The sequence below is a fragment of the Acinonyx jubatus genome, chromosome C1, assembly GCF_027475565.1.
Source record: "Acinonyx jubatus isolate Ajub_Pintada_27869175 chromosome C1, VMU_Ajub_asm_v1.0, whole genome shotgun sequence".
Taxonomy (NCBI): domain Eukaryota; kingdom Metazoa; phylum Chordata; class Mammalia; order Carnivora; family Felidae; genus Acinonyx; species Acinonyx jubatus.
Window position 1 is genome coordinate 5,466,917 of NC_069381.1, and position 24,834 is coordinate 5,491,750.

Here is a 24,834-nt window from a genome sequence, read left to right on the forward strand (position 1 = left end):
GGCGGCGGGCGTCTGCGCAATACCGGGGGGAGGGGGGGAGGGGCAGAACAAGAAGCTGGGCGTCGTGCGCCTGCGCATTATAGGGCTGTGAGGCGGGCGGGGGGTGGGGGGGGAAGACGTGAAGTCTGCGCGGCGGGCGTCTGCGCAGTACCGGGGAGGCGGGGCAGGACGTGAAGCCGGGGGGCGCGCGTCTGCGCAGTGCGGGGCTGAGGGCGTGAACCCTGGCGACGGGCGTACGTGTGTGCGTGCGACCCGTTTAGTCCGGTTCTGGTTCCGTTCGGTCGTCCCCGACGCGGGATTGGGCAGAGTCGAGGTTCGGGTCGGGGTCTCGGGAGCGCTGAGGGTGGCGAGGGGGCCGCGGGCATCCCGGCGCGGGCTTCGGAAGGGGGCGCCGAGGGACGAGGCCCCGCCGCGTCTGCGGAACGGGCGGCCTTCGGCCAGGAGCGCACGGGGCGACCTCGGACCCTCCAGGATTGTGTGCAGGGTGTCCGGCAGTTTGGAACTGGCCAGTGCTGTGTTTGTGGGAGTGCATTTATCAGCTTCTGATTTGCATGGACAACAAGCTGCAGAAAAAGAACAGGCTAAGAACTATCCAGACCCTTGCTTAGCTAGCTGCCATTTGCAACGAGAGGGCAAAGTGCAGAGAGAGAATCCAGTTGGGTTGAATGTAGTGGGGGATTCCCATCTTTCTGCGTCATCAAAGAGTGTGATAAAATATTTAACACCGTTAACTTTCCAGAATTTTTCGTACAGTTATTGGAACTTAAAAAAAAAATCCCCTCCAAAAATCTCACTGGCTAATTGCCAAAGACTGTGTGCAGCTTTTCCCCGTGAAATTTAAGTTTAGTCGTTTCTCTGAAATAGTGCTAACAAAAAGAAAACTATCTCCCTACTTTGTGTGAAATGCAAGGCCTGTGTGTTACTGTATCCTGGGTTTTTAAAAAATATGGTCGAAGGAAATCCGAGTGGTACTATCACGTATTAACAACCTTACTGTGTTCTCTCAGAAATCCAGCCGTTGAAATTCTGTGTAAACCAATATTAACCTAAGGTGCTTTTTTTTTTTTTTTAAATGTTTGTCTCTCCGAACTTTTCCCCTAAGAGGCACCTAGTTACCCTGCTTAAAAATGTTACTAAGCTTAAAGGTTCTGGCTGCTTTAGGGTTGCAATGGAAGTTTTTTTTAATTCTTTTTTTTTTTTTTTTAATTAAGTCTTTAAAAAGTACAACACAAAAATGGCTTCCAAAAGAGCTCTGGTCATCCTGGCCAAAGGAGCAGAGGAGATGGAGACAGTCATTCCTGTAGATGTCATGAGGCGAGCCGGAGTAAGTCCCCTGATGTCTTCTACCTTTTTCAAAATTTTTGGGTTTTGAAGTCATTTTGAATAAAATAATATTCAGTGTACTTTATAAAATATTTCAAACACCCACAAATACAGAAGACTGTATAATAACAATTACCTGTTTATTCACTGCCCACGTTTAGTACATGTTAGTATTTTGCCATGTTTCTTTTAGACCCACTTCCAGAGGAATAGATGCTTTAAAACAGTTTTTTTTGTTGTTTGTTTATTTATTTTGAGAGAGAGAGCACGTGCATATGTGAGCAGGTAGAGAGGGAGGAGAGAGAGAATTCCAGGCAGGCTCCGTGTGCTATCAGCGCAAAGCCCAGTGTGGGGCTTGAGCCCATGAACCGAGAGATCATGACCTGAGCTGAAATCAAAAGTCGGATGGTCGGCTGACTGAGCCACCCAGGTGCCCCTTTAGGAACAGGTGCTTAAAACAAATAAAGCATTACACAGCCCTCTGTAAATTTCCCCAATACTATTCCCCTTCTTGCCCCAGAGATAGCTCTGTCCCCTCACTGGTGTGTGTCCATCCCATGCATGTCTTCAAAGTAGCATTAAACTGCAGCTGCATTTTGCATGTGTCTGTGTGTGTGTGTGTGTATGCATATATGCATCCATAGTGAGCACTTAAATAGCATTTACTGATGCTAGGTGTCATTCTAAGTACTTAACGTAAACTTGTTTAACTCTTCCAACAGCCCTGTGAGTTATTGCCATTCTCATTGTACAACTGAAGAAACTGAGGCACAACGACACTAGATGAAGTGTCGACATTGTAGACTTAGAAGAGCCGGTACTCAGACCCTAGCAGTCTGGTCCCAGGGTCTATTACCTTCATTTCTCTGGTTCCCATAAGTGAAGCCACACAGATGCACTTCGTTTATTTAAAATTGCTGCTTAGTATTATGCTGTACGAATATGCTGCAGTCTGCTCTGTTCCAGTTTTGTGCCATTTCAGTTCTGTAATATTCTCGTACGGGTTTCTTTATGCAAATGTGTGGAAGTTTTTCCAGGTTTTATGACTGAGAGTGGAATTGTTAGGCCAAAGGACAGCCCATAGTTGGCCTTACCAGATTTTGTCAACTCCCCAAAGTACCAACATGTGGACCCACCAGCAGTGTAGGAAAATTCCCATGTTGCCGGTACCAGTTCTTGCTTATGTCAACTTTGTACATTTTTCAAGCTAAAGTAGGATTTCATTGTTTTAACTTGTCTTTGTATCTTCAGAAAATTCCATGACGCTTAAATGACAACAGTAACTTTGTAAGATGGATTATTAACAGGATGATCATGTAATTGTCGCCCAAACCAGAAAGGACACTTGTGGGAGAAAGGACACTCACCAGACAGGGTCCCGGGACAGCATCTGTAAATCAGGACTGTCTCAGGCAAACCGGGACAGACCTGGTTATTAAATATATTTAGCTAACTTACTGGCTGCAAGGCAGCATGGTTTTGTCGCAGTATTTCCTGCCAAGTTATTTTAAAACACAGCAGCTGTGAAAATGTTACTCTAGATTTATGTTTCAGTGTTAAATGTGATGATGTCTTTCTCCTAGATTAAAGTCACCATTGCGGGTCTGGCTGGGAAAGACCCGGTACAGTGTAGCCGAGATGTTCTCATTTGTCCGGATGCCAGTCTGGAAGATGCAAAAAAAGAGGTTTGTTCTCCATACCTGGAATTACTCCTTCCTGTGCCTTCTTTGTCAGTTTCTTGAAATGTCTTTTGACTACATTTAAGGCTGTGAGCACAGACTTATTTTAAGAAAGTTACTTTGCTTGGATGTCTTCCCCACTATAATAAGCCCTGGGAAGTCAGGGACTCTTCCTTTTTTGTATCCATGGAATCTGGCAGTTCCCTACTGCCTGTGCTGGCTGGGGGGGTGGGACGTTTTCATCAGGATTCTTCTGGCCTCGCAGGCAGCTTAGCCTCCTGTTATGACGTACCTGATAGAAGGAATCACCTGCCACATTTCCTGTTCATTTCTTCTTTTTTTTAAAATGTTTATTTACTTTTGAGAGAGAGAGAGACAGAATGTGAGCAGGGGAGGGGCAGAGAGAGAGGGAGTCACAGCATCCGAAGCAGGTGAGATCATGACCTGAGCCGAAGTCGGACGCATAACCGACTGAGCCACCCAGGCGCCCCTCATTTCTTATTCTTTATGCAAAAGTTCCTTTTTGCCTTTCCTTTTTCAGTGTCCCAGACATAGTTATGTGATTCATTTTATGTGAACAGCTCGTAGTTGATTAGTGGTGTGATTAAGGGAGCATTAAGAATTGTTGTTAAATAGTGTCACTTTATGTTGACAGTTACCTTTGGTGGCAGCTAACACCGGGGAATCTGTCAAGAGCTGAGGGCCCTGTCCTCAGACGCAAGCTCACCCACATGTGCACAGATGCTTTTGCACACCCTTTCATGTAGTTCATTGCTTAATGGCCAGTGTGATAGGGGTGTGGGCTCTGTGCTCTCAGGGTATAGATGTGGCAGAAAAAAAAAGTGGAGGCAGCTCATGGACGGCCACTTGTGCCCTGCTGAGGAACCCGGAGCATGATTCCCATGCTCAGCTGGCCTCAGATGCATAGAGAAAAGTTTATTCCTTCCTAATAAATTCACCTATTTCAGTGCCAGATTGTGGGGTACAGGAATGTTGGTATTTACATAAAAATTGCTGAAAACATTCTAAATAGCATGTTTCGAGTGGCCAAGTAGAAGTAAACACTCGCTCTTCTCTGGTCTTTTTCATCTTGTGGTGTCTGGGTATTTTAGAACCGTGGTTACCTTTTGTGTCTGTTTATCAGATTCTAAAAGGAGTGAAAGAAATTCTGTACTTCACACACTTTGTTTAGTTGGTAGTTTTGCTTGGTTTGAAAACGGAATGTTCATAGTCTTGAGTAATTCTGAGTAGTATATGTTGCACTAAGTATGTACTAAATTTTTAAAATGCTAATGACTAAACTTTTAAAAAATTTTTTTAACATCTTAAAGTATTGTTACATCAAATTCCATTTCATGAATTGAATCAAGTTTGGAATCAGCAGATTTGTAGGATGTTAGGTGTTTGGGATACTAAAATACTGTATCATTATTCTCCCCTAAGTTTCATTTTTCATAGAGGTAAAAAACCTTTTTCTGTGCATTTTACTTGAAATTGTTCTTTTAATTATTTTTATTACTGTGCACATTATCGTTGAAAAAATAATGCGTGTAGACCGTGTATACCTACAGAGTGAAAATGTTAAATGTCCCCGTTCTCATTGTCCTCGCCCCACCAACCCACACCACATCTCATTAGCAGCTGAGCTCTCTTCCGTGTGTGGGTACCTGTAGACCCCGTGTGTGTCAGGGACATACACACACATCTGCGTTGTTGTTTTTTTAAGTGAGCTCTACGCTCAACATGGGGCCCAAACTCACAACCCCGAGATCCAGAGTCTCGTGCTCCACCGACTGAGCCAGCCAAGCGCCCCCTTTTTTTCCTCCCTTTTTATAAGAATGAGATCACGCTACCCCTGTAATCCTGCAACACGGGCATCCTTTCCTGTTACTATATTCAGATTTTTTGCTAGTTACAACAACAATCCATCATAGAGATATATATCTTAATTTGTTTAGCTGTGCTTCCATGAACAGTTTTTTGCTGTGACCCACGTTTAAAACGTGAAAGTATTATCGGACTATCACTTTGGTGCACATCTCAGATGAAAAGTGTTTGTTTACTTTTTTTGTTTTGTTTTTAAACTGCAGGGACCTTACGATGTAGTGGTTCTGCCGGGAGGTAACCTGGGTGCACAGAATTTATCTGAGGTAAAAACCGTGTAAAGGAAGTACTTCAGCATCTGCCCATGTTCTGTTGGTCTTGTTGTTACTAAAATATTTCAGGAAGGAGGCTGGGAGTAAACTAGAAACAGGTGAAGTGAACAAAATGGTGTTGTAGCTTATTTAGGAAAAACATCCCTAATGACATTTACTATATGAGTGAGCAGAATTGGTGGAACGGTTAATTTGGGAACAGATTCTGTGAATACAGTCCGAATGTAAGACTTCTTTTTTCCTCCCCCACAGTAGAAAAATGAACCTAATTTTGTGTCTTATGAAGGTTTAAGCATAGAAAGATAAGAGACTGGCTGTCTGCTCAACACTAGGGCTGCGGGGGGGGGGGGGGGGGCGGGGGCTGCAGAGGCTGGAAATGCCAGCTTGCGTGAAAATGGCATCGGAATAGGCCCCTGCTTCTTCATCGAAGTCTTCATCGAGTCCACCTGTGGGAAGAGAGAGGGGAGGGAGGGGCAAGAGACAGCAGCGTGCAAGGCAGGTGGAATCAGACGTTTGGGACGCTGCCGGGCCCTGTTCCTGGTTCTGCCTTCTGAAAACGCTCCAGACACCACATGTCCCCCCCCCCCCCCCCTTCTGCTTTCTCCGCGGAGCACAAAGCGGCAGGGGTCAGCGTGCCCAAGGGGAATTGCTTTTCTTGTCTCATCTTTAAACACCTTTAAGAAAAGAATGCCCTTCTCCTGTAACAAACACCTTGATTAGGTTTAAAAATGTAGAAACTATGAATTTGAGAATTTTTCTATTAATGATTTAGAAATACTATTAGAAAATAGATTGAAGATCTTGCATTTTAAACTAAAAGCAGATTCTCTCCCAGTTTCCAGCTGGCCATTGGCTGTGGCTTAATGATAACTTGATGTGTTTGGGTTTTCTTTGAATAGTCTGCTGCTGTGAAAGAGATACTGAAGGAACAAGAAAAAAGGAAGGGCCTTATTGCCGCTATCTGTGCAGGTAACGTGCAGAACCATCCTGTGTTAAAATGTGTTGTTGGGTTTCTCCCAAAAATACGTGATGGGGTAGCCTTTAATTGTGAGATTTTGTTCCAGATACTTCTTTCCCTTCACAGAGCGTGCAGGGCATCTGTATGGGCATATTTAGTTTGGGCGGCATGAACTCAGTGTCATTTCAGAAATGAGTACAGCTCTCTTTTCTGCTTCTCTGTGCTTTTTGGTCTGCGTTCTGTGAAACTACATGTTTTCCGTCTTTGGTTGACCTCTGAGGAAAATAACGCCCTCTGGAATTCAGTAAACAGCTTGTTACAGCAAATCTCTGTGCCAGAAACTAGGTCTGCCAGCACCAGTCAGCAAGAATCGGTCAGACGTGAACGTAACAGCTCTGTCCTGTGCCTGCCCTGCGGGTTCTGAGGCCTCGGGTGCTTTCCGCCTGGTCCTCAGCGTGGAATGTTTGGTTTCGGGCACTGTACTGTCTGTCACGTAAGTTAGAAGAAGAAGGTTGTTCGTGCTTCCTGGATGTCCCCACATCTTTGGAAGTCAGTAATACTTTCTTTTCTGGAACCACCGTGAAATCCGTTCTTGATGCTCCAGTATCATGATGTCCCGCCATCTTGCATCTTTCCAGAGTGCAATTCTTTGTTATAGGTCTTTCTGGGACATTTGTCAAAAGAGCAAGTAAATCAGTGACTAGATGGATGGTTTGATGACACAGTGTTTTGTTCAGTACAGTGGATCTGTTAAAGAAGTTACAAGTCGGGGACCCTGGGGACTTGGCGTTACAGCAGACGTTCTCAGAGCTCTTTCAAAGGTGTCATAAGGTGAAAGCAGATCCTGATGTTATTTGTCCTTTTCCTTCTTATGGAGAGTGTGATGATGCCACCATTGGGGTGTGGCACACGTGCTCCCGCATTCTTGTGTCGTAAAAATGTCCCAGTTGTAATTTCTGACTTCTAACACGGCAGTTACAGGTAGATGTAACTCACGTAAAAGCTCAGGGGGGGTTCCTAAAGACCCGGATGTTCGAGGACCCCTGCATTGGAGCCTGGGAGGGACCACAGAGGTGACCACCCTGGCAGGCCCTGTCCTTGGGTTCCAGGCAGCACCAGCCTCTTGACCTGCCCTGGGGGCCCAGGTCTGTCCTCGCTGGAGGACCCTGCGGTCCCTACCGCCCGCGCAGGTGCCTCTCTCTGGGTGGGGGTCCCAGGTCCTCTTCGATGTACGAGGACTTGGTCCAGTCACTCTCAGCCCCTGGCCACGGCCTCATTCTTAGGTTCTCTAACCTAAGGGAGGTTTTGGTCTGGATTTGTTCCCTTATGAGTTGGCTGAAAGGAAAAGCCACTCGTGGGTTTGTCCTTTTGTATCACTGAGGTGGCTGGATGATTGGCCATATCTGGTTCACTGTTTTGTGCTCAGGCAGCTCGAATGCTGTGCTAAGGAGCCTAGACTTTAGAATCATTTAAATCGCTGTTGACATAAACAGTGCTCTAATACGGTGTTTGTATCGTTGAATATCCTGTGCTGCCTGGCCTTCTGGTGCTGCAGAAAGTAGGAAGTGTGGAGAAAAATAAGGTGGTTCTTCAGTGTCGCAGTTAGGAAGCGGGGGCTGCTTACTGAACTGAAAGACTGTTGGCTTAGCCCCGAGTATTGAGTGCTTGAGACAGAAACTGGAGGGCAGACTATCTGGATAAGAAAGTAAAATGAGATTCACTCTGGGTCTGGAGGGAAAGGAGCCTGGAGACTGGGTCTAGGTACAACCTGCAAGGGCTTGGAGGAGCTGGGGTGACCGAGGTGTTGTCTGCGTGAGTCACCACACGGTGGCGCTGTTGGCCGTAGTGTCTTGGCTGCCCAGGGGCTCCCGCTGCGGTGCTCTCGGATCCCCGCATACACGCAGCAGTATTTTCATCTGCCAAAATCTCAAGTAATGGGAGTTAAATATTTCTTCTCGAATTCTCCAAATAGGAATCTTAAGCTCCAGAAAGCAGAAATTATGGGCTTATCAGGGTGAATAAGCCATCACTAAAGTCCTATGTTTGGCCGAAACGTAAATTTATTAACATTACCGTAGGCAGCAGTTTCATCAACTGAAGGGAACAGCCTAAAAATTTCTAACTTACGTACGAGCGATTGTTCTCCTCACTGTACGGTCACCTCTGGAGGTTTGCTTTCATAAAATACAAGATCATGTAGGTAGTTACTTCTTAACATCTTACAGTGTAAGAATTAAGGGAAACTGATGAGTCCATTCACATAAATATTGAGTGGTAATCATTCAGTCTTTACAGACTTACAATTTGCCACCATACATAGCTGTCTCGTACATGGGTAAAAATAAGGTGAGAGGGACATCAGATCTATCTGAGGACTTTGATTTAGGAGATATAAATCGGGATTGGCCTGTCAGGTGGAAAGCTTATGTAATTAAGCAGTATTTGTTGATCTTCCTGTGTGCAGCTGCTATGATCTAGCCGGCAGGTGTAGTCTGTAGCTCCCTTTTCCTTGGAACTGGGTTGAAAAATGAAAGGTCAGAGCAGGTGGGCGGGGTGGCTGAAGCTGAAGCGTATGGGCTCTGTCCTCGGGTCCCGGCCACGGCGTTGCATCCTGACCTGTTTTGAGGGTCGCGTTGCTGTTCTGAAGCCTGTTTTTCTAGGTGTGACGTGAGGCTTAGAGAAAAAAGGTAGAATTTTTTTTTTTATACTTTCAGGGTAACATGACAAAGTCATAAAATGTCTTTGTTGTCGTCCTTGTCTGAGAAACATTACATACAAAACATGGTTGTGATGCTCCATGAAATTGACCATTTTCAGTGAGTACATTTGGATCAAAATCTCCTGTTAGCAACTGCCTATTTTAGAGGATCAGAAGCGGACATCTGTGCATGGTCGTTAGTGGTTATTAATAAAGAAACGCTGGTGCCTTTATGTCTCCAGATTTCTGGGCATTTCACAGGTGTGTCTTCTTCAGGGCTGGGCAGTGTCCTAGTCACCTGGGATGTACGGATGGATAGACGGATGAGTGAGTGCTCATTTTTAAGTAGAAAACCAAAATGAGTCTGTGAAGTAGCAGTCAAGTCCAGAAGTTTGGAGAGTGCCAGCTGCCTTTAGTGTGTGACTAAATCTTCCATTTGCCGAGAGTAAGGCCTTGGCGGTCTCCCCTCCGGGAATCCCCGGCAGGCTTGCCTGCAGTTCCTTGAGGGACCACACACTGTTTATCTGACGCTGCTCCGTATCATTTGGTGAGATGGCTGGTGAAGGATTTTGAGCTTGTACACTTCTGCCAGATGTGCTCAGCAGATGGTTTATTAGAAACAAACCGTGCCTCTCATACTAAAAGGTGTTTAATTTCAGAATCATCAGGATATGTTAGGTGAGAGCCTCCTGGTTTTGAAAAATTCTTCCGTTGCAATTTTTAAACCATTAGTTTTTTTATATCCACACTTAATTAAGTCTTTTTATTAATCTTCTTCTTAGGTCCTACGGCTCTCTTGGCTCATGAAATAGGTTTTGGAAGCAAAGTTACGACACACCCGCTTGCTAAAGACAAAATGATGAATGGGAGTAAGTATATGCTTATATTTTATGTATTTAAAGCATCCTTTTAAAGTTTTTCTTGAGAGAGGTAGAGTGAGTGGTGGAGGGGCAGGGAGAGAGGGAGAGGCAGAATCCCCACAGGCGCCACACCAGCAGTGCGGAGCCCGACACGGGGCTCGAACCCATGGCCTGAGCCGAAACCAAGAGTCAGACGCTTAACCTGCTGAGCCGCCCAGGCACCCTGTGCTTCTGTTTTCATGTACGGAAAGACCTTCTCAGAAAGCTGTGACTCAGCTTTGTGTCCTGCCTGGTCACCTTACGTAGAGGGACTCTCCGCGGGTTGAGGCATGGCGTGTTCCTCACCTGCTTCGCCGGTGTCGCCGCCGGAGAGGGAGCGAGCGGTGGGGGGAGGTGGTGCGTGTGCCCGTGTGTGCGCCCTGACGGGGCGCAAGGGCTGACGAGCAGAGGCCAGCCGGAGCCCCGGTCGTCCTGGATGGGCGTGGTTATGAAATGCCAGGCTGACTCAGGTTTTTACCACCTTGCCAGACACTTGAGGGTAAACTTCAAACCTCGACAGCAATTTCAGAAGATGCCCTTTTGCCCACAGTCCAAAGTAAAGTGAATGTTGCTCTCTCCCTGGGTGGCAGGTCTGTTCCTTAGGTGACATGTTTCTTTCATAAATATCAGCTAGACTGTTAAGTTTCATTTATTTTTATGAAAACAATTTCTATTCATGGTGAAAAGTGCAAACAGTGCAAAAGGGGGGTGAAGTAAAAACATAAATTTGCGTTTTCTCTTTCTTCCTCACCCCCTTTCTGCTTTTCAGAGGTAATTTCTGTTAGAAAGTTTCTTGTGTAACTCTAGAATTTTCTCCACATACACTCATTATCCTTTGTAGTTTAATAATTTTATTCAAATGAAGTCTGTTAAATATATTGCTCTGCAACTTTTTTTTTTTTTTGAGAGAGAGGGAAAGAGAGAGAGTGCAAACGGGGAAGCGGCAGAGCGGGGGAGAGAGAATCTTAAGCAGGCTCCACTCCCAGCATGGGGCCTGACACTGGTTCGTTCCCACGACCCTGGGATCACAACCTGAACAGAGATCAAAAGTTGGATGCTCAACTGACTGAGCCCCCCAGGCACCCCTGCATGTTGCTTTTTAAGCCTAATCTTAGGTTTACAATCTTGTATCCTTTTCTGGGGGCAGGAGAGTAATCTATCAGGTATTTCTTTAATTCTTTGCGTGACCGGTTACTTACTCAGAGGCTGTAAAAGAAGCACGCCATTGGGGCGCCTGGGTGGCTCAGTCTGTTCAATGTAGGACTCTTGATCTCAACTCAGGTCCTGAGCTCACGGCTCAGGAGTTCGAGGCCTGGATCAGTCTCTGCGCTCACAGTGCAGAGCCTGCCGTGGTCTCTGTCCTCCGGGAGGGAACAGCTTACAGACACAGGACACACACGTCGAATTTAAAACCAGAAGGCAACGTGCAGTTTACGACAGCGCAGTGTAACCAGCCACGTAAACGTACAACTGTGTGACGATGCTCCCTCAGTAACAGCCGCGGCTTCTCAGTGTGACACTCGGAACACCAGCCAGGTAGTGTCTTTTGCCAGACAGGTGGCTTCTCCCTTTGCCATCTGTCCCTGGAGTGCACGCACCAGAGAGACAGAGACTCTGGAACTTGCAGAGAGAAAGAAAACTACACACTGTTGTGGATGATTGCAAGAGCGTCTGAAATTTCCAGTTAGAAGCCAGAAGTGGTTCGGCTGGCATGGAGCCAGCAAGGAAACCGGGAGGCTGGCCGTGTGTGAAACATCGCCAGCCAAACACCAGCGAATGGACTGGAAGAGGAAACAATAATGGTGGCAGCTGATTGGGAAACAGGCAGCGGTAGATTTTGTCCCCGGTCTCAGCCCCACTCGAGGCTCATTCTGACCTCACACAAAGTAGGCGGGTAACATCTCCTCGTCATCTTCTCACGGCCGGGCCGGGTGGCGCATTTGCACGGTGTTGCTTTGTCTTTTTTTTTAATGTTTATTTATTTTTGAGACAACGCGAGAGACAGAGCGCAAGCGGCGGAGGGGCAGACGGAGGGAGACGCAGAATCCGAGGCCGGCTCCGGGCTCCGAGCCGTCGGCCCAGAGCCCAATGTGGGGCTCGAACTAATGAGCCGTGAGATCCTGACCCGCTCAACCGACTGAGCCACTCAGGCGCCCCTGTTGCTCTGTCTTTAACGAAGAGGTGCTGCTTTTTAGAGCAGTGTTAGGCTCGCTGCAAAATGGAGCCGAAAGTGCAGGCCTCCCGCACGCCCTGCCTGCACACGCGGTCTCCCTCGCCTTCCTCTCCCTCACCAGAGGGGTACCTTTGTCACAGTCGATGAATCTGCATGGACACGGCATCACCACCTCAAATCCGTCATTTACGTCCGGGTTTGCTCTTGGTGTTGGATGTTCAGAATATTTTCAAACATGATCCAAGGTAGTATTGTCTTACATATCTTATCACTTTTTTGGAGCTGCTAGATCCTCAGTTGTCGATAAAACCATCTATGTGAAAAGTGGGGTTTTTTTACAGAGGGCTCTGGCTGCCGGGCATTTCTAACGTGGGCTAACGGACAGGTTTTAGAGAGTCGGAAAGATCGGAATCAGGCTTCCTTTAGTGGTTACGACATGTTGGGGGGGGGGACGCGTCCAGTCGGCCGCGTTCCTCCTTTATCCGAATGTGGATCTGTTGTGTCTGTTTTCCTGCCTCAAGAACACGGAGGTGGGTCGGGAACAGGAGAGCTTAGGTCGTTAACCCTCGGCGCTGGTCAGGTGCACTCGCGGGCGTGATCTCCACGGAGCCACCCGGGCCCCGGTGCCCAGCGAGGCAGCTGTTGGCTTTCCGGAAGAGGACACCGGCTCCCGGAGGCCGGGCCACTTGCCCGGAGTCGGGCTGGAGCTCGAGCCCACCTCTGTCCCGGTGTGGCTCCCGCGCGCGTTAAGTTACGAGGTGCTGGGTTCAGCCGGTGAGTCCTCCTGTGGGGAAAGACCGGTTGAGTATCTGCCCTCTCAGGGCGCCTGAGGAGCGAGGCCGTAATCACTCCTGGGGGCCCTGGTCCTCCTCACGTACCTGGCAGAGCGGCGTGAAACTTTTACTCACATAAGCAATCCGGTCTGAAGGGCGCAGTCCTCCCGTGTCTCAGTTTTTAAATGAAGAAATTGTTACTTTAATAGTCTTTTCGCTTGCTATGTGTCTGTTCTCGAAAGCACCCGAAGCCCCCCGTCACGAAGGTGAGCAGTGAAGGGCTGTGGCCCTGGGCCAGGCAGTGTGGGGCCGGCCGTGGGCGGGCTCCTTCCCCCTCCCGGCCCCGGTTTCCATCCTGACATGAGGATATCAGTAGCCCTCGCCTCACAGGGTCGTTGACAGGCCCCGTGAGTCAGTGTGTGTGACGCACCCAGAACGTGGCCTGGCGCGAGCCCGCGCAGGGGGTGGAGGGCCGGTCGGTCCCGGCTCCCGGCCGAGCGCTGGGAACACGGCGGTGAACGGCCGTCCTCCCCCGGCTGCTGCCTGCTGAGTAACACCACCGCTCTTTCCGGGCCTTCCACTTGATCGGACTCCCGTGGCAGCCCCGGGGGGTTGGTGTCAACCCCATTTTACAGAAGAGAAAGGCGAGGTTTAGCGACATGGGACAGCTACTAAATGGCAGACCTGGAATTGGAACCCAGGGCTGCCATTCCCAGAGGTCGGTGACTTTTCTTAACGGGCAAGATAGTGAATGTCTCGGGCTCTCGGGGACTTCGGGTCTCTCCAGCAACTACTCTCTTGAGGAGCCACTGACCAATAAAAAGCAGCCATTAGGTGCCAACCCCTCGTGTCTAGGCTCCCTTGGCTGCTGCTGCTCTGAAGAGCCTTCCTTCCTGGCTCTGGAGTGTTTGGTTAAAATTAAAAAGAAGTCGGCAACTAATGCTTTGTGCCAGTGGACCATGGGGTGTGGATTTGCAGAGTTCGTGAATCCAAGTCGGCTGAGGCGTGCCCACCTGCCTCGCAGCCCTGGGGCGCGCGGTGTCCTTGTCCGGCGTCGCCGCTAGGTGGAGGTAGCCGGCGAGCGTAGACCTGCTCTTCAGGCTGGAATTGTGAAAAGAGTCCTGGAACCTTGAATTGTCCGTAACTGGTGCAAGCCGTGGTTGTAATACTTTACCCACGAAGAGAGCGTTCAGCTAGCCGTTCAGAAATGGCCTCACCCAGCCCCAGTCCAGGCCGTGCATCTCGCCGCCCTGGAAGACGAGACCCAGTGGGTTTCCTGGTTGGGCATCTGAAGATGTCTCGGCCTGGTTCAGCCGTCAGTAAATGAGGTTAGACGTCAACCCAGAGATGCTCTTCCTCTGCGGCAGGGTAACTAGGAAATTTGTCTTTCGGTGTCTGTTTATTTTTGAGAGAGAGAGAGCAGGGGAGGGGCAGGGAGGGAGACACAGGATCCAAAACCGGCTCCACGCTGTCAGCCTAGAGCCTGAGGCGGGGCTCGAACCCACAGACCAGGAGATCATGATCTGAGCCGGAGTCCGATGCTTAACTGGCTGACCACTAGGAAGATGTTCGTGTGCGGTATTTCGTTATTTCAGTGGGTGACTCGATTTTTGTTTTTAATGTTTGTTTAATTTCGAAAGAGAGGGCAAGCAAGGGAGGGACAGAGATGGAGGGGGACAGAGGATCCGAAGCAGGCTCTGCCCGGTCAGCACGAACGGTGAGGTCATAACCTGAGCCAAAGTCAGATGTTCAACTGACCGAGCCCCCCGGGCGTCCCCCAGGTGACTGGATTTGTAACGAGGACAGGAAGACCTAATCTACTGAAGGTCTCCACCACTTGGAAAGGACGTGAACATCATCGCGTGGTTTCTAAAGCTCGTGAATACGGCAGAAGCAGATCACTTCGGCTGTAAGGGGGTTCATTAGATCAGGTGACCATTTTCTGTCTGTAGACATCGAACAAGCATTTCCTGAGCTCCTCCGTGGCTCTGAGAACAGAAAAAGGAACAAGCCCAAGCTATCTGATGGGAGAGCCCGGTGGTGCGGGCACTGAATCTGGCAGTAGGGGGAGACTAGTCTCAGGGGCGGCGGCCCCTCCCCTCAGTCTGTTCTTTGTGTCCTTGGTCTCGGTGTGGTGCCACCATCCACCCAGTTGTAGGACAGACAGCTGGGCGTTCTCTTCACCACCTCCCCGTGTTCAGTCCTGCTCGGAGTTGTGGGCATTTTGTTTTCTACGTGATTTCTCACACCTTCATTTCCCTGTCACCCCTGGCCCCACCCAGGTCACCATGAGCTCCCTCCCACCTGGATGGCACGTTCTTTTCGGTCTCCCCTTTGGTTCCTTCTGGTCCAGTCTTTGTGCAGGCCAGACCCAGAGGGCGTGCCTGCCAGGATGTGGAACAGAGTCGCCTTTAGGTGCTGGAGAAAGTAGGCAAAGGCCTCTCCTGGGAGCAGAACTGGATAAGCTCCGACGTGCACTTTGGAAAGGTGACCTTTTTTGTGGCGCTGAGCAGAGAGTGGAGGGAAGGACAGGTGGAAGGCAGGGCCGGAACATGGAGATCCTGCATGAAGGCCGCAGATGCAGAGAGGAGGCAACGTTCACCTGATGCTTGGGGGCACCTCCGTGGGTCCGTTAGTGTCCTAGGCCACGTGGGGTGGCTGAGGGCCCGGCCTTTTAAAGGGCAGGCGGTAAAGCAGGAGACACACTATTTTCACGTCCTGTCAGTGCCGGGGGCCCCAGTGGTGCGATCCAGGGGCCTGATCCGGGGAGCGGTCCCAGATGCCGCCTCTGAGGGGCGCTGGAGGAGGTGAGAGCTTTCTGGGCAGTGGGAGCTGGGGGGCCGGGTCGTGGGGGCGCGGCTGCTCCCGAGGACTTAGGGCCGGGTGGCCCGTGCATTAGGAGGGTTTGGTGACCATGTGTGTGGAAGGGGAGGCCTTGGGGAGCTGACGCTGAAGGTTCCCAGCTTTGTGGCTGTGATCTGCCCAGATGTCCCGTCATCCACTGAATTTGGACATAGGAGAAGCATATGCTGGTTTTACTGTATTTCCCCCCAAAAGCCAATCGGGGGACACGGAAGGAAAGTGGTTCCTGAGAAATGAGTGGTGTTTCTCCTTCCACACACCTCCTCCTCCCTGTGTGTTCTGTGTTGTTTTTGCTAGTTGTTTTTTTTTAATGTTTTTTTAAATGTTCATTTATATTAGAGAGGGAGAGACAGAGGGTGAGCTGGGGAGGGACAGAGAGAGGGGGAGACACAGAATCTGAAGCAGGCTCCAGGCTCCGAGCTGTCCCTACAGAGCCCGACGTGGGGCTCGAACCCACGAATCGCGAGATCATGACCTGAGCCGAAGTCGGATGCCCAACCGACTGAGCCACCAGGCGCCCCTTATTTTTGCTAGTTTGTTTTTGAGATAGAGTCTGTGCGTGATGCAGGCAGTCCGTGTGACAGGGAGTCCATGTGACAGGAGTCTGTGTGACAGGCAGTCTGTAGGGAAGGGGGAGCAGGGACCTAGGCCTTTCAGGAGACCTGAATGATTTTCAGGAAAGATGAAGGGGCCCTTGGGAGACGAGATGGGAGGTGGGATGGTTTGTGACAGAGTCTGTCTGGTGTCCACTTCTGGTCTCCTGTCTCCTGGGACAAGAGTCCATCCTCCCCGGCTGATGGGCTCCCGGAAGGGACACGACGGCCGAGTCCCTTAGGGCCTGTCTTCAGGCAGGGCGGGGGCGAGGGGGGCTCAGAGAAAGCCTCTCCCTGCGGTTGCCGTCTGTCCGGTGCCTTCAGCCCAGAGTAGTCGCTGTACCAAAGCGGCACGTTTCGGGGGGCCCCTTCTGCTTTCCCTTCAGTGCACAGGGCGGACCCTTGAGCGTTGGTTGGTGACAGAAATGTGAACGCTCGGCCTCCCTCCCGCTGCCCTGCCCACTTACAAGGTCTTCTGCAACTGCACTTGACCTCCGTGTGTTCGTGTCATTCCGCCGCGGCCGTCAGTTCCTCTCCCTCCGCTGCACACGCCGCCGTAGCATCTCCGCGCGGGGCCGGGCCGCCGCCACCACCTCCAGCTGCCCTTGTCGTGGGGTTGGGTTTTGGGGTTTTTGGAAATTTCTGTGAGACCCATCTTGTGCGGTAACGGGGATTTGGATTGCAGGGCGGAGTGACAGTGTTCCCAGCGGAGCCCGTTCGGACGCAGCCCTCTCTTGTTCTTCCTCCGAAGGTCATTACAGCTACTCCGAGAACCGCGTGGAGAAGGACGGCCTGATCCTCACGAGCCGCGGGCCTGGAACCAGCTTCGAGTTTGCTCTTGCGATTGTTGAAGCGCTGAGTGGGAAGGACGTGGCTGACCAAGTGAAGGCCCCGCTCGTGCTTAAGGATTAGAGCGGAAACCTTCGAGAAGGAGTTAGAGAAACGGGCCGTCCGCAGTCACTGTCCCCGTGTTCACTTTAAGCGAAAGGAGCCGTCACCGTGCGGAGGATCGTGGTCACTGCCCCCAGCGGTGTGGGCCGGTGGCGGCAGCCGCACAGGCCTTCCCCGCCTGCCTCGTGTCCCCCCCCCCCCCCCCCCGACGGTCCTGAACCTGGATTGCACCGTAGATGGCATTTAGCGAGCTCCTGATGGTTTTCATTTATCTCTGGTTTCCCCTTTTTTGTTTGTGAAATCAAGTTCATGATCAGCCTCACTTGCAGCTGTTAGCTGTTGATACGGCTGCTGAGGTGAACGAATAGTGAACACATTTGTCGCAGAAGAAGGAAAGGCATAAAAGCAAGGATTTAAGAGGCCGTGATGTTCTCTCATTTGTCAATTGCGTATCATTAACGTGCTATTAAAAAATACCAACCAAGTTGGCTGTAATGGTGAATTTTTGTAGACCAGTTCCTTTTGACGTCGCAGAAGGAGTCTTCAGGTGGAAGTGAAAACCTTCCGAGGCTGGCCCGGCCTCCGTTTTCCCTTCCTCTGGTGACCGGCACCAGGGGCCCGGGCCCACCAGCCAGCGCGGCTCCACCCCGGGGCCTCGGCCGAGCCTGCTGGCGGCGTTCTCTCCGCCGAGTGGTCAGGAGGACGGGCAGGGCGCCTGGAGCCACCGGCAGCCACCCTGTCCCCGAGGAGAGCCCGCCCAGGAAGGCAGATCCATCTGTAGCTGAGCCAGAGCGACTCCTGGGTTGTTCCCAGGACCCAGCAGGTTCCCCTGGCTTTTCTGTCTCCCCGTGACCGGCGTGTACTGCCCGGCCGAGGGGCGGAACGGAGTTCCGGCTTCTGCACGGGGAGCTGAGCTGCTCCGCACAACTGACGTAGAGCCAGCACGTAGGCAGACAGCCTCATCGCGCGGTACCTTTTCTTCCTCCTGTTCCTTTCCCCCTCTCCGTCCTCTGGCAAACAACAGCTGTCAGCAAACTCTCTGGAAAGGCCAGCTGGTAACCATTTTAAACGTGGGTCACAAAGCCTCGTCGCGGTTACTCAGCTGGCCTTGTAGCACCAAAACAGACAAAAGACACACGTGAGGCAGGGATGATGGTTGTGTCCAACAAAACTCCTAAATCCAGGGAGCGGTGGGGATTTGGCCCTCGGGCTGCAGCTTGCTGACCCCTGGGCTAGGAGGCAAGGCAGATCATTTTTTTAATGCAGATATGTAACTACATTTTGGGAAACGATGAAGCTGTAAAGACACGGCTAGGGGAGAGACGGCAGCAGGAGAGACTTTGTGTTCTGAGAAGAAAAGTGGGGTAAGGAGGCAGCGATGGGGTTTTTTTCTGCAGCCATGTTAGGGAAGTCCTCTCTGGAAGGGGACCTCAGAAAATGTGGAGTCTTGGGTGTGCACGAGGCAAGTCTGTTAGCATTTGAGGAAGGAGAAGCCAGACATGCAAAGGGCCTGAGGCAGGAGGAGTGTGGGGTGTGGAGGGACAGCAAGAGGGCCGGTTGAGGGGGAACTCGGAGGCGAGGCTGGGGAGGCAAGGCCTGGAACTGACTCTGAGCCGTGGAGGAGGGACCCAACCCTACTTGGCTCAAAGGCCCTGCTGAGAAGGCCTGCTGCAGGCCCCGGATGGGAAGCTCCAGGCACAGGAGGGGGAGGCAGTGGGGCCTCTGGGACAATTGTCCCATCTTGAACACAAGGTCAAATGGAGATTCTGTGTGGGGAGCCAGAGAGCGCGATTGGGGTTGAGTGGGGTGAATTTAGAGATCAGCTGGACGAAGCTGACAGGTCGAGAAGATACACTTTGACTAAGGAAAGAAAACCCAGAGACCTGGGACTTTGAAAGTCCCAAATTACCGACCTGAAAATGTTACTAGTGAGCAGTTGTAAACTCTCCCACGTTACCGGGGTTTTACCAGCCAGCCCCTAGCTCCGAATAAACTCCCTGGAATTTTGGAGGGATCTAAAGGAAGGGAAACGTTTTTTTTTTTTTTTTGCATTTTTTTGCCCTCAGGGCAGCCAAAAAAAGGTGGTTCTAGAATGGCCGACGATGAAAAGAGCACTTCTACGGGGAGCCTTTATCAGAGCTCAGGTGTTGTAGTGAAGGGTTTTTCCGGACAGGGTTTGGGGCAGGGACCGCGGGGCGCCTTATCTAAGGCTCGGGCCTTTCCTGGCTTGGTCAAGAATTATGGCTTTAGGCACAGTGATAGCAGGTGAAGCCTCCACCCTCTCTAGCTGCTGCTCTGTGCTGAGCACACCTGCTCTCCTTCTTCCAGGAAGTTGGGGGGGTGGGAGGCTGGGGGGGAGGCACACCAAACCTGGGCACTGAAGTTTGGCGGTGGGGGGGAGGCTGGCTACATTTGGAAGTACCTGGAGTTGAGGAGTGTGGCCCCCCCAGCCCAACCGGATGGCGCCTCCCAGGCCTGGGGTCACCGGAGGTCAAACTCGGAGGGACTTTGGTACCACTCCGCCCACACAACCTCAGGGACAGTAGCTGCAGTTTCGAGAGCTCCTGGGGTCTGCCCAGCTCTCCGGGAGGGCTAGGGAGGCCAGGGGCTCCAGAAATGAAGCTTTACCCCGGAGCTCAACCTCCTTGGGAAAGAAAATTCCCTGGCAGGACGCAGCCCAGCGCGGGGCAGAAGGCGGCCGGGCTCCGTTCCTGGGGCCCGTCTGGGGCAGCGGCCGCCAGCCTGCCCTTCCGAAGGGGGAGTCGGTACCCGTCTTTCCGTATGATTTGGGAAAGGCTTCCGTCCATTCCCCGGGTGCTGAATAGTAGGACCGGGAAGGGGCCACACGGCTTATCGAGCGCCTACTGTGCGCCGATCACTGAGCTAGGTGAGGCGGGTCTTTCACACTTTATACAAAAGGGATTGTGCGGTTTGTTCCACTTTTCCGCCCCTCGTTTTGACGCACTGTCGTCTGGAGACCTTGCTCCCCGTCAGCGCAGAGAAACGCGTGTGCCGCGTCGGTCGGCCGGATCCTCGAGGCCAGCAGCCCGTCACAAGGGGCTGAGGTCGTCACCCATCGTAAAAAGGAGGAAACCCTCGTCTCTTTAGAGGTCAAGAACCTGTCTGTGCTGCGCTGTGGGATTGTCGGAAGGATCAAAGCCCACAGTGAAAGGCAAGTACGTTTCTTAAGCTGGGAAACATTTGATGTGAAGTCTTATTTTTAGCGTAGCCGACGGTCTCCTCCCAGAGTCTGGTGATGTGCTCTCTATTCGAGGGTCTTGGTTCCCAAAGGGATGCGAACATTATACTCACCTGAAGAAGAATCTCAGCGTTTTGTTTGCGTTTTTTTTTTTTTTTTTTGGTCTGTTTTGTTTTGTTTTTAGGGAATTCCCTGTCTCTGCCCTTAGTAAGGGGACCGAAGTCACACCAGTGAGTCACCAGCCTGAGCGCGTGTCCCCCACGCGCGGGGCCGGCGGTGAGGTGAGCAGGAAGGGGCCACAGGGAATCCTGTTTGCAGCCGGCCTGGACACGCGCTGTTCGCTCCTAGCGCGGGGTCCTTCTGGAGCTGGCCCGTCTCCCCGGATCCCAGCTCTAGCCTGAGGCCCCCAGGCCCGGGGCTCCCGTGACACCTGGAGGAAGCCTTCACTGTGCCCACCATACGCCTCCACCGCCACCGTCCTCTCTGCTTCCTGCAGCCCGAAGGGCCTGTTTCACGTTCCCAAGCCAGCCCAGGGCCGGCGGCAATGATCCTCAAACCAGATGAGATCGCCCCACCGGCCTCACAACCCTACTGCTTTATTTTTGCCTTTTCACTTCTGCGTGTGACCGTGTCCGCGGGTCTTCTCTTTTTAAAGACGTATTCTGTTTTTGAGTTCAGCCCGCTCTTGGAAATTTTTACTTGACTTGAACGTGGGAGGGGCGCCTGGCTGGCTCAGTCGGCGGAGGGTGCGACCCTTGATCTTGGGGTCGTGAGTTCGGGCCCCATGTTTGGGGGTAGAGATTACTTTAAAAAAAATAAAATAAAAATGAAAGTCTTTTTCAAAAAACGTTAGCATTAGAATGAAAAGTTCATTGTCGTAGAAAACAAAGACAAGAACAAAAGCGTGGGTAACGGAGGAGGCATCTTGCAGCCAGGGTCAGGGCTCTGGGCCTCACTGGACCCACATCTTTCTCTGAATGGCTTCTTTTTAAAACATTTTTATTTATTTTTGAGAGACAGAGAGACACAGAGCATGAACAGGAGAGGGGCAGAGAGAGAGGGAAACACAGAATCCGAAGCGGGCTCCAGGCTCCCAGCTGTCAGCACAGAGCCCGACGCGGGGCTTGAACCCTTGAACTGTGAGACCATGACCTGAGCCGAAGTAGGACGCTTACCTGACTGAGCCACCCAGGGGCCCCCCCTTTTTTTTCTTTTAATTTTTTAATGTTTATTTATTTATTTATTTTTTAAGTTTTTTTTTTCAACGTTTATTTATTTTCGGGACAGAGAGAGACAGAGCATGAACGGGGGAGGGGCAGAGAGAGAGGGAGACTCAGAATTGGAAACAGGCTCCAGGCTCTGAGCCATCAGCCCAGAGCCTGACGCGGGGCTCGAACTCACGGACCATGAGATCGTGACCTGGCTGAAGTTGTACGCTTAACCGACTGCGCCACCCAGGCGCCCCTTAATGTTTATTTTTGACAGAGAGAGAGAGAGAGAGAGAGAGAGACAGAGACAGAGACAGAGCGTGAGTAGGGGAGGGGCAGAGAGAGAGGGAGACACAGAATCCGAAGCAGGCTCCAGGCTCGAAGCTGTCAGCACAGGGCCCGATGTGGGGCTCAAACCCTTGAACTGTGAGATCATGACCTGACCCCAAGTCGAACACTTAACTGATTGAGCCACCCAGGCGCCCCATGACTACCCAAATTTTGAAGCCGTGATGAGCTTAAATGATACTTTGAGATATCAGCAACAATTCTAATGTGATAATGTGATAACCTGTACTTATTTGGTGGAAGTCGCAGGCATGACTAATACTACTTTGGTTTGGTTCCTCATAGAGGAAAATACCAAGCTGTAGTTAGAAATTAGGGAAAACACGTAAGGTTTTCTTCCCTGTTGAAGTTTCCTGGGCCCCGAGTTCCATCTGTGTACCCCAGGTTAAGAATCTTCACCCCCAGAAATGCTACACCGTCTCCCAAGATTATGGCGCTTACACTCCTTGCCCAGTGAGTGACCGCTGTCTCCTCTCCTGGGAGCACTAGCCATTGGCCAGCTTTTCAACTAGTGCCAACAAGGGGCACCTGGCTGACTTAGTAGGTGGAGCGTGTGACTCTCGATCTTGGGTTTGTAAGTTCCAGTGGCATGTTGGGTAGAGAGGTCACTTTCGAATAAAATCTTAAGGGGCACCTGGGTGGCTCAGTCAGTTAAGCATCTGACTTCAGGTCACGATCTCGAGGTTGGTGGGTTCGAGCCCCGCGTCGGGCTCTGTGCCGACAGCTCGGAGCCTAGAGCCCGCTTCGGATTCTGTGTCTCATTCTCTCTGCCCCTCCCCTGCTCGTACTCTGTCTCTGTCTCACAAAAATAAACATAAAAAAATAATAAAAATAAAATCTTAAAACAAATAAATTAGTGACAATTTGGTGGGTATGAAATGGAATCTCCTGGAGATTTTAATTTGCACTTTTCTGATTATTCATGAAGCGTCTTTTCATATAGTTTTTTCTTCTGTGTAATGATTACCTTTTGTTCATTTCTCTGTTGGGTTTTTGCTTTTATCTCTTTGACTTGTAGGAATCCTTTATATGAGAAGAAATGGGGAGAGATGAGTGAACTGCTTGTGTTTTTGTTCAAATAAATAATAAAGAAAGACAAAAAAAAACCCTATTATTCACATATGTTACAAGTATCTTCTTCTGGATTGTGGCTTGCCTTTTTTTATTCTTTATGGTATCTGCAATAGGCAGAAATTCTCAATTTTCATTTTTAATTAATTAAATAATTAATTAATTACAGTAGGCTCCATGCCCAGCGTGGAACCCAAAAGGGCCTTGAACTCAGGACCTTGAAGTCAAGAGCTGAGCTGGGATCCAGTGTCGGTCCCTTAACTGACTGAGCCACCCAGGCGCCCCCCAGAAATTCTTAATTTTAATAGAGTAGAATCTGTCAGCTTTTGTCTTTATAGTTTGTGGAAACTTCTTTTCTATCTGAAGATCATAAAGACGTCCATTTACATGGTGTTCTAAATTATTTACAGTTTTGTATTTCACATGTAAGTCTTCAATCCACCGGGAATTAATTTTGTGTATGTCGAGATAGGGATCCGATTTCATTTCTCCCCCATGTGGTTAATTAGTTGTCCCGGCACCAGTTGGTGAATCCATTTATCCCCCACTAGTCTGCAGTTCCCCTTCTGTCCGAAATCAAATTTCCATGAGCGCTTATCTTTGGTTCTGGTCTCTATCCTGATCCAACACTATTGTTCCGTGCCTGCATCAATACCACACCTTCGAGTTTCCTTACCAGGTGGAGGCAAGTCTCCCACTTTCTGCAGGAGTACCTTGGCTATTTGCAGCCTCAGCTTTTCCAGAGAAATGTCAGAATCACCTTGCCAAAGCTCACACAAAATACTCTTGGAATTCTTACTGGGATGGCGTTGAATTTATAAAGCAATTTGTGGACAGCTGACATCTTTCAGTTACTGTCTTTTTATCCAAGAATATAGTCCACTGTCCATTCATTTAGATCCTCTTTAATCTCTGATGTCTTTTCAATAAAGTTCTGTGATGTTTCCAGCAAAGGGCTTGCACATCTTTTGTTAGATTTGTTATTAACTCTTCCTTCTTTCCCGCCTTCTTGCATTTTTCTTAATTTCTGATATTGTAAAGACCTTTTAAAAAATTGTTGCTGTATATAGAAATGCAGATATATACTTTTATATATTGATCGTGTATCCAGGCTTAAAAAAAAAACTCTTATTCTAATATAATGTAGCTATAAGTTATTTTAAGATTCTCATATATTCATATCATCAGCAAAGACTGGCAATTATTTCTCTCTTCCCAATCCTCCAATGTTTTATTTCTTTTTTCCTGCCTTTCTACCCTGGTTTGGATCTTCAGCGCAATGCTAACTTACAGGCAACTTACAATAGGCAACTTACGTCCAGTTGGATTTTAAAGGGAATTAAATATAACATTGGTTGTACAGTTGTCGTTTTGGGTATATATAGTATTTGGTGTTTATTTTGTTGTTAAAAATACCACAATTTTAGAGGTTTAGCAAGAAAAATATATTATCTTACAGTTCTGGAGGCCAAACATCTGACTCTGTCTCTCACGGGACTAAAATCAAGGTGTGAACAGGGTTGTGCTTCCTTCTGGAGTCACTAGAGAAGAATCCATTTCCTTGACTTTTCCAGCTTCTAGAGGTGCCCGTGTCCCTTGGCTGTGGCTCCGTCCTCCATCTTCAAAGCCGGTAATGTTGCATCTCTGGCCCTGCCAGAGCGACGTCTCCCTGACCAACTCCCTGAATGTGTGTCCACATTCAACCAGCCAGAAAATGTTCTCCATGTTAAAGGATTGAATGATCAGACTGGATCACCTGGATAACCCAAGATCATGTCCTGAAACCTAATCATGTCTTCAGAGTCCCTTTTGCCATGAATGGTAATGTATAGGTTCTGGAGTGACATCTTTGGGGGGCGGGTTGTGGGGGACGTTATTCCAACCGATGTAGGCTGGCTGGGCCTGAGGACCCAGAGGGAGCCCTACAAAGACCAGCCCAAAAGGGTCCCTGGTCTCATACAGGATGAAAACCAAAATGCAGCCGAGAGGAGGTAAGAGCAGAG

General features: G+C 49.9%; 1 protein-coding gene across 2 annotated transcripts; it reads left to right on the forward strand.

Annotated features, from left to right (window-relative positions):
* Positions 1-156: 156 nt before the first annotated feature.
* PARK7 (Parkinsonism associated deglycase) lies at positions 157-17,489 on the forward strand. Of its 2 annotated transcripts, none has more exons than XM_015080362.3 (7): positions 157-313; positions 1,212-1,324; positions 2,907-3,008; positions 5,093-5,152; positions 6,058-6,127; positions 9,597-9,683; positions 16,866-17,489. In XM_015080362.3, the coding sequence occupies exons 2-7, from the start codon at positions 1,235-1,237 to the stop codon at positions 17,024-17,026; spliced, it is 570 nt and encodes a 189-aa protein (XP_014935848.1). In that variant the 5' UTR covers positions 157-313; positions 1,212-1,234; the 3' UTR covers positions 17,027-17,489. The 2 variants fall into 2 exon arrangements, with proteins under 2 accessions (XP_014935848.1, XP_014935847.1); XM_015080361.3 differs by having other exon boundaries at positions 162-319.
* The last annotated feature ends 7,345 nt before the right edge of the window (positions 17,490-24,834 follow it).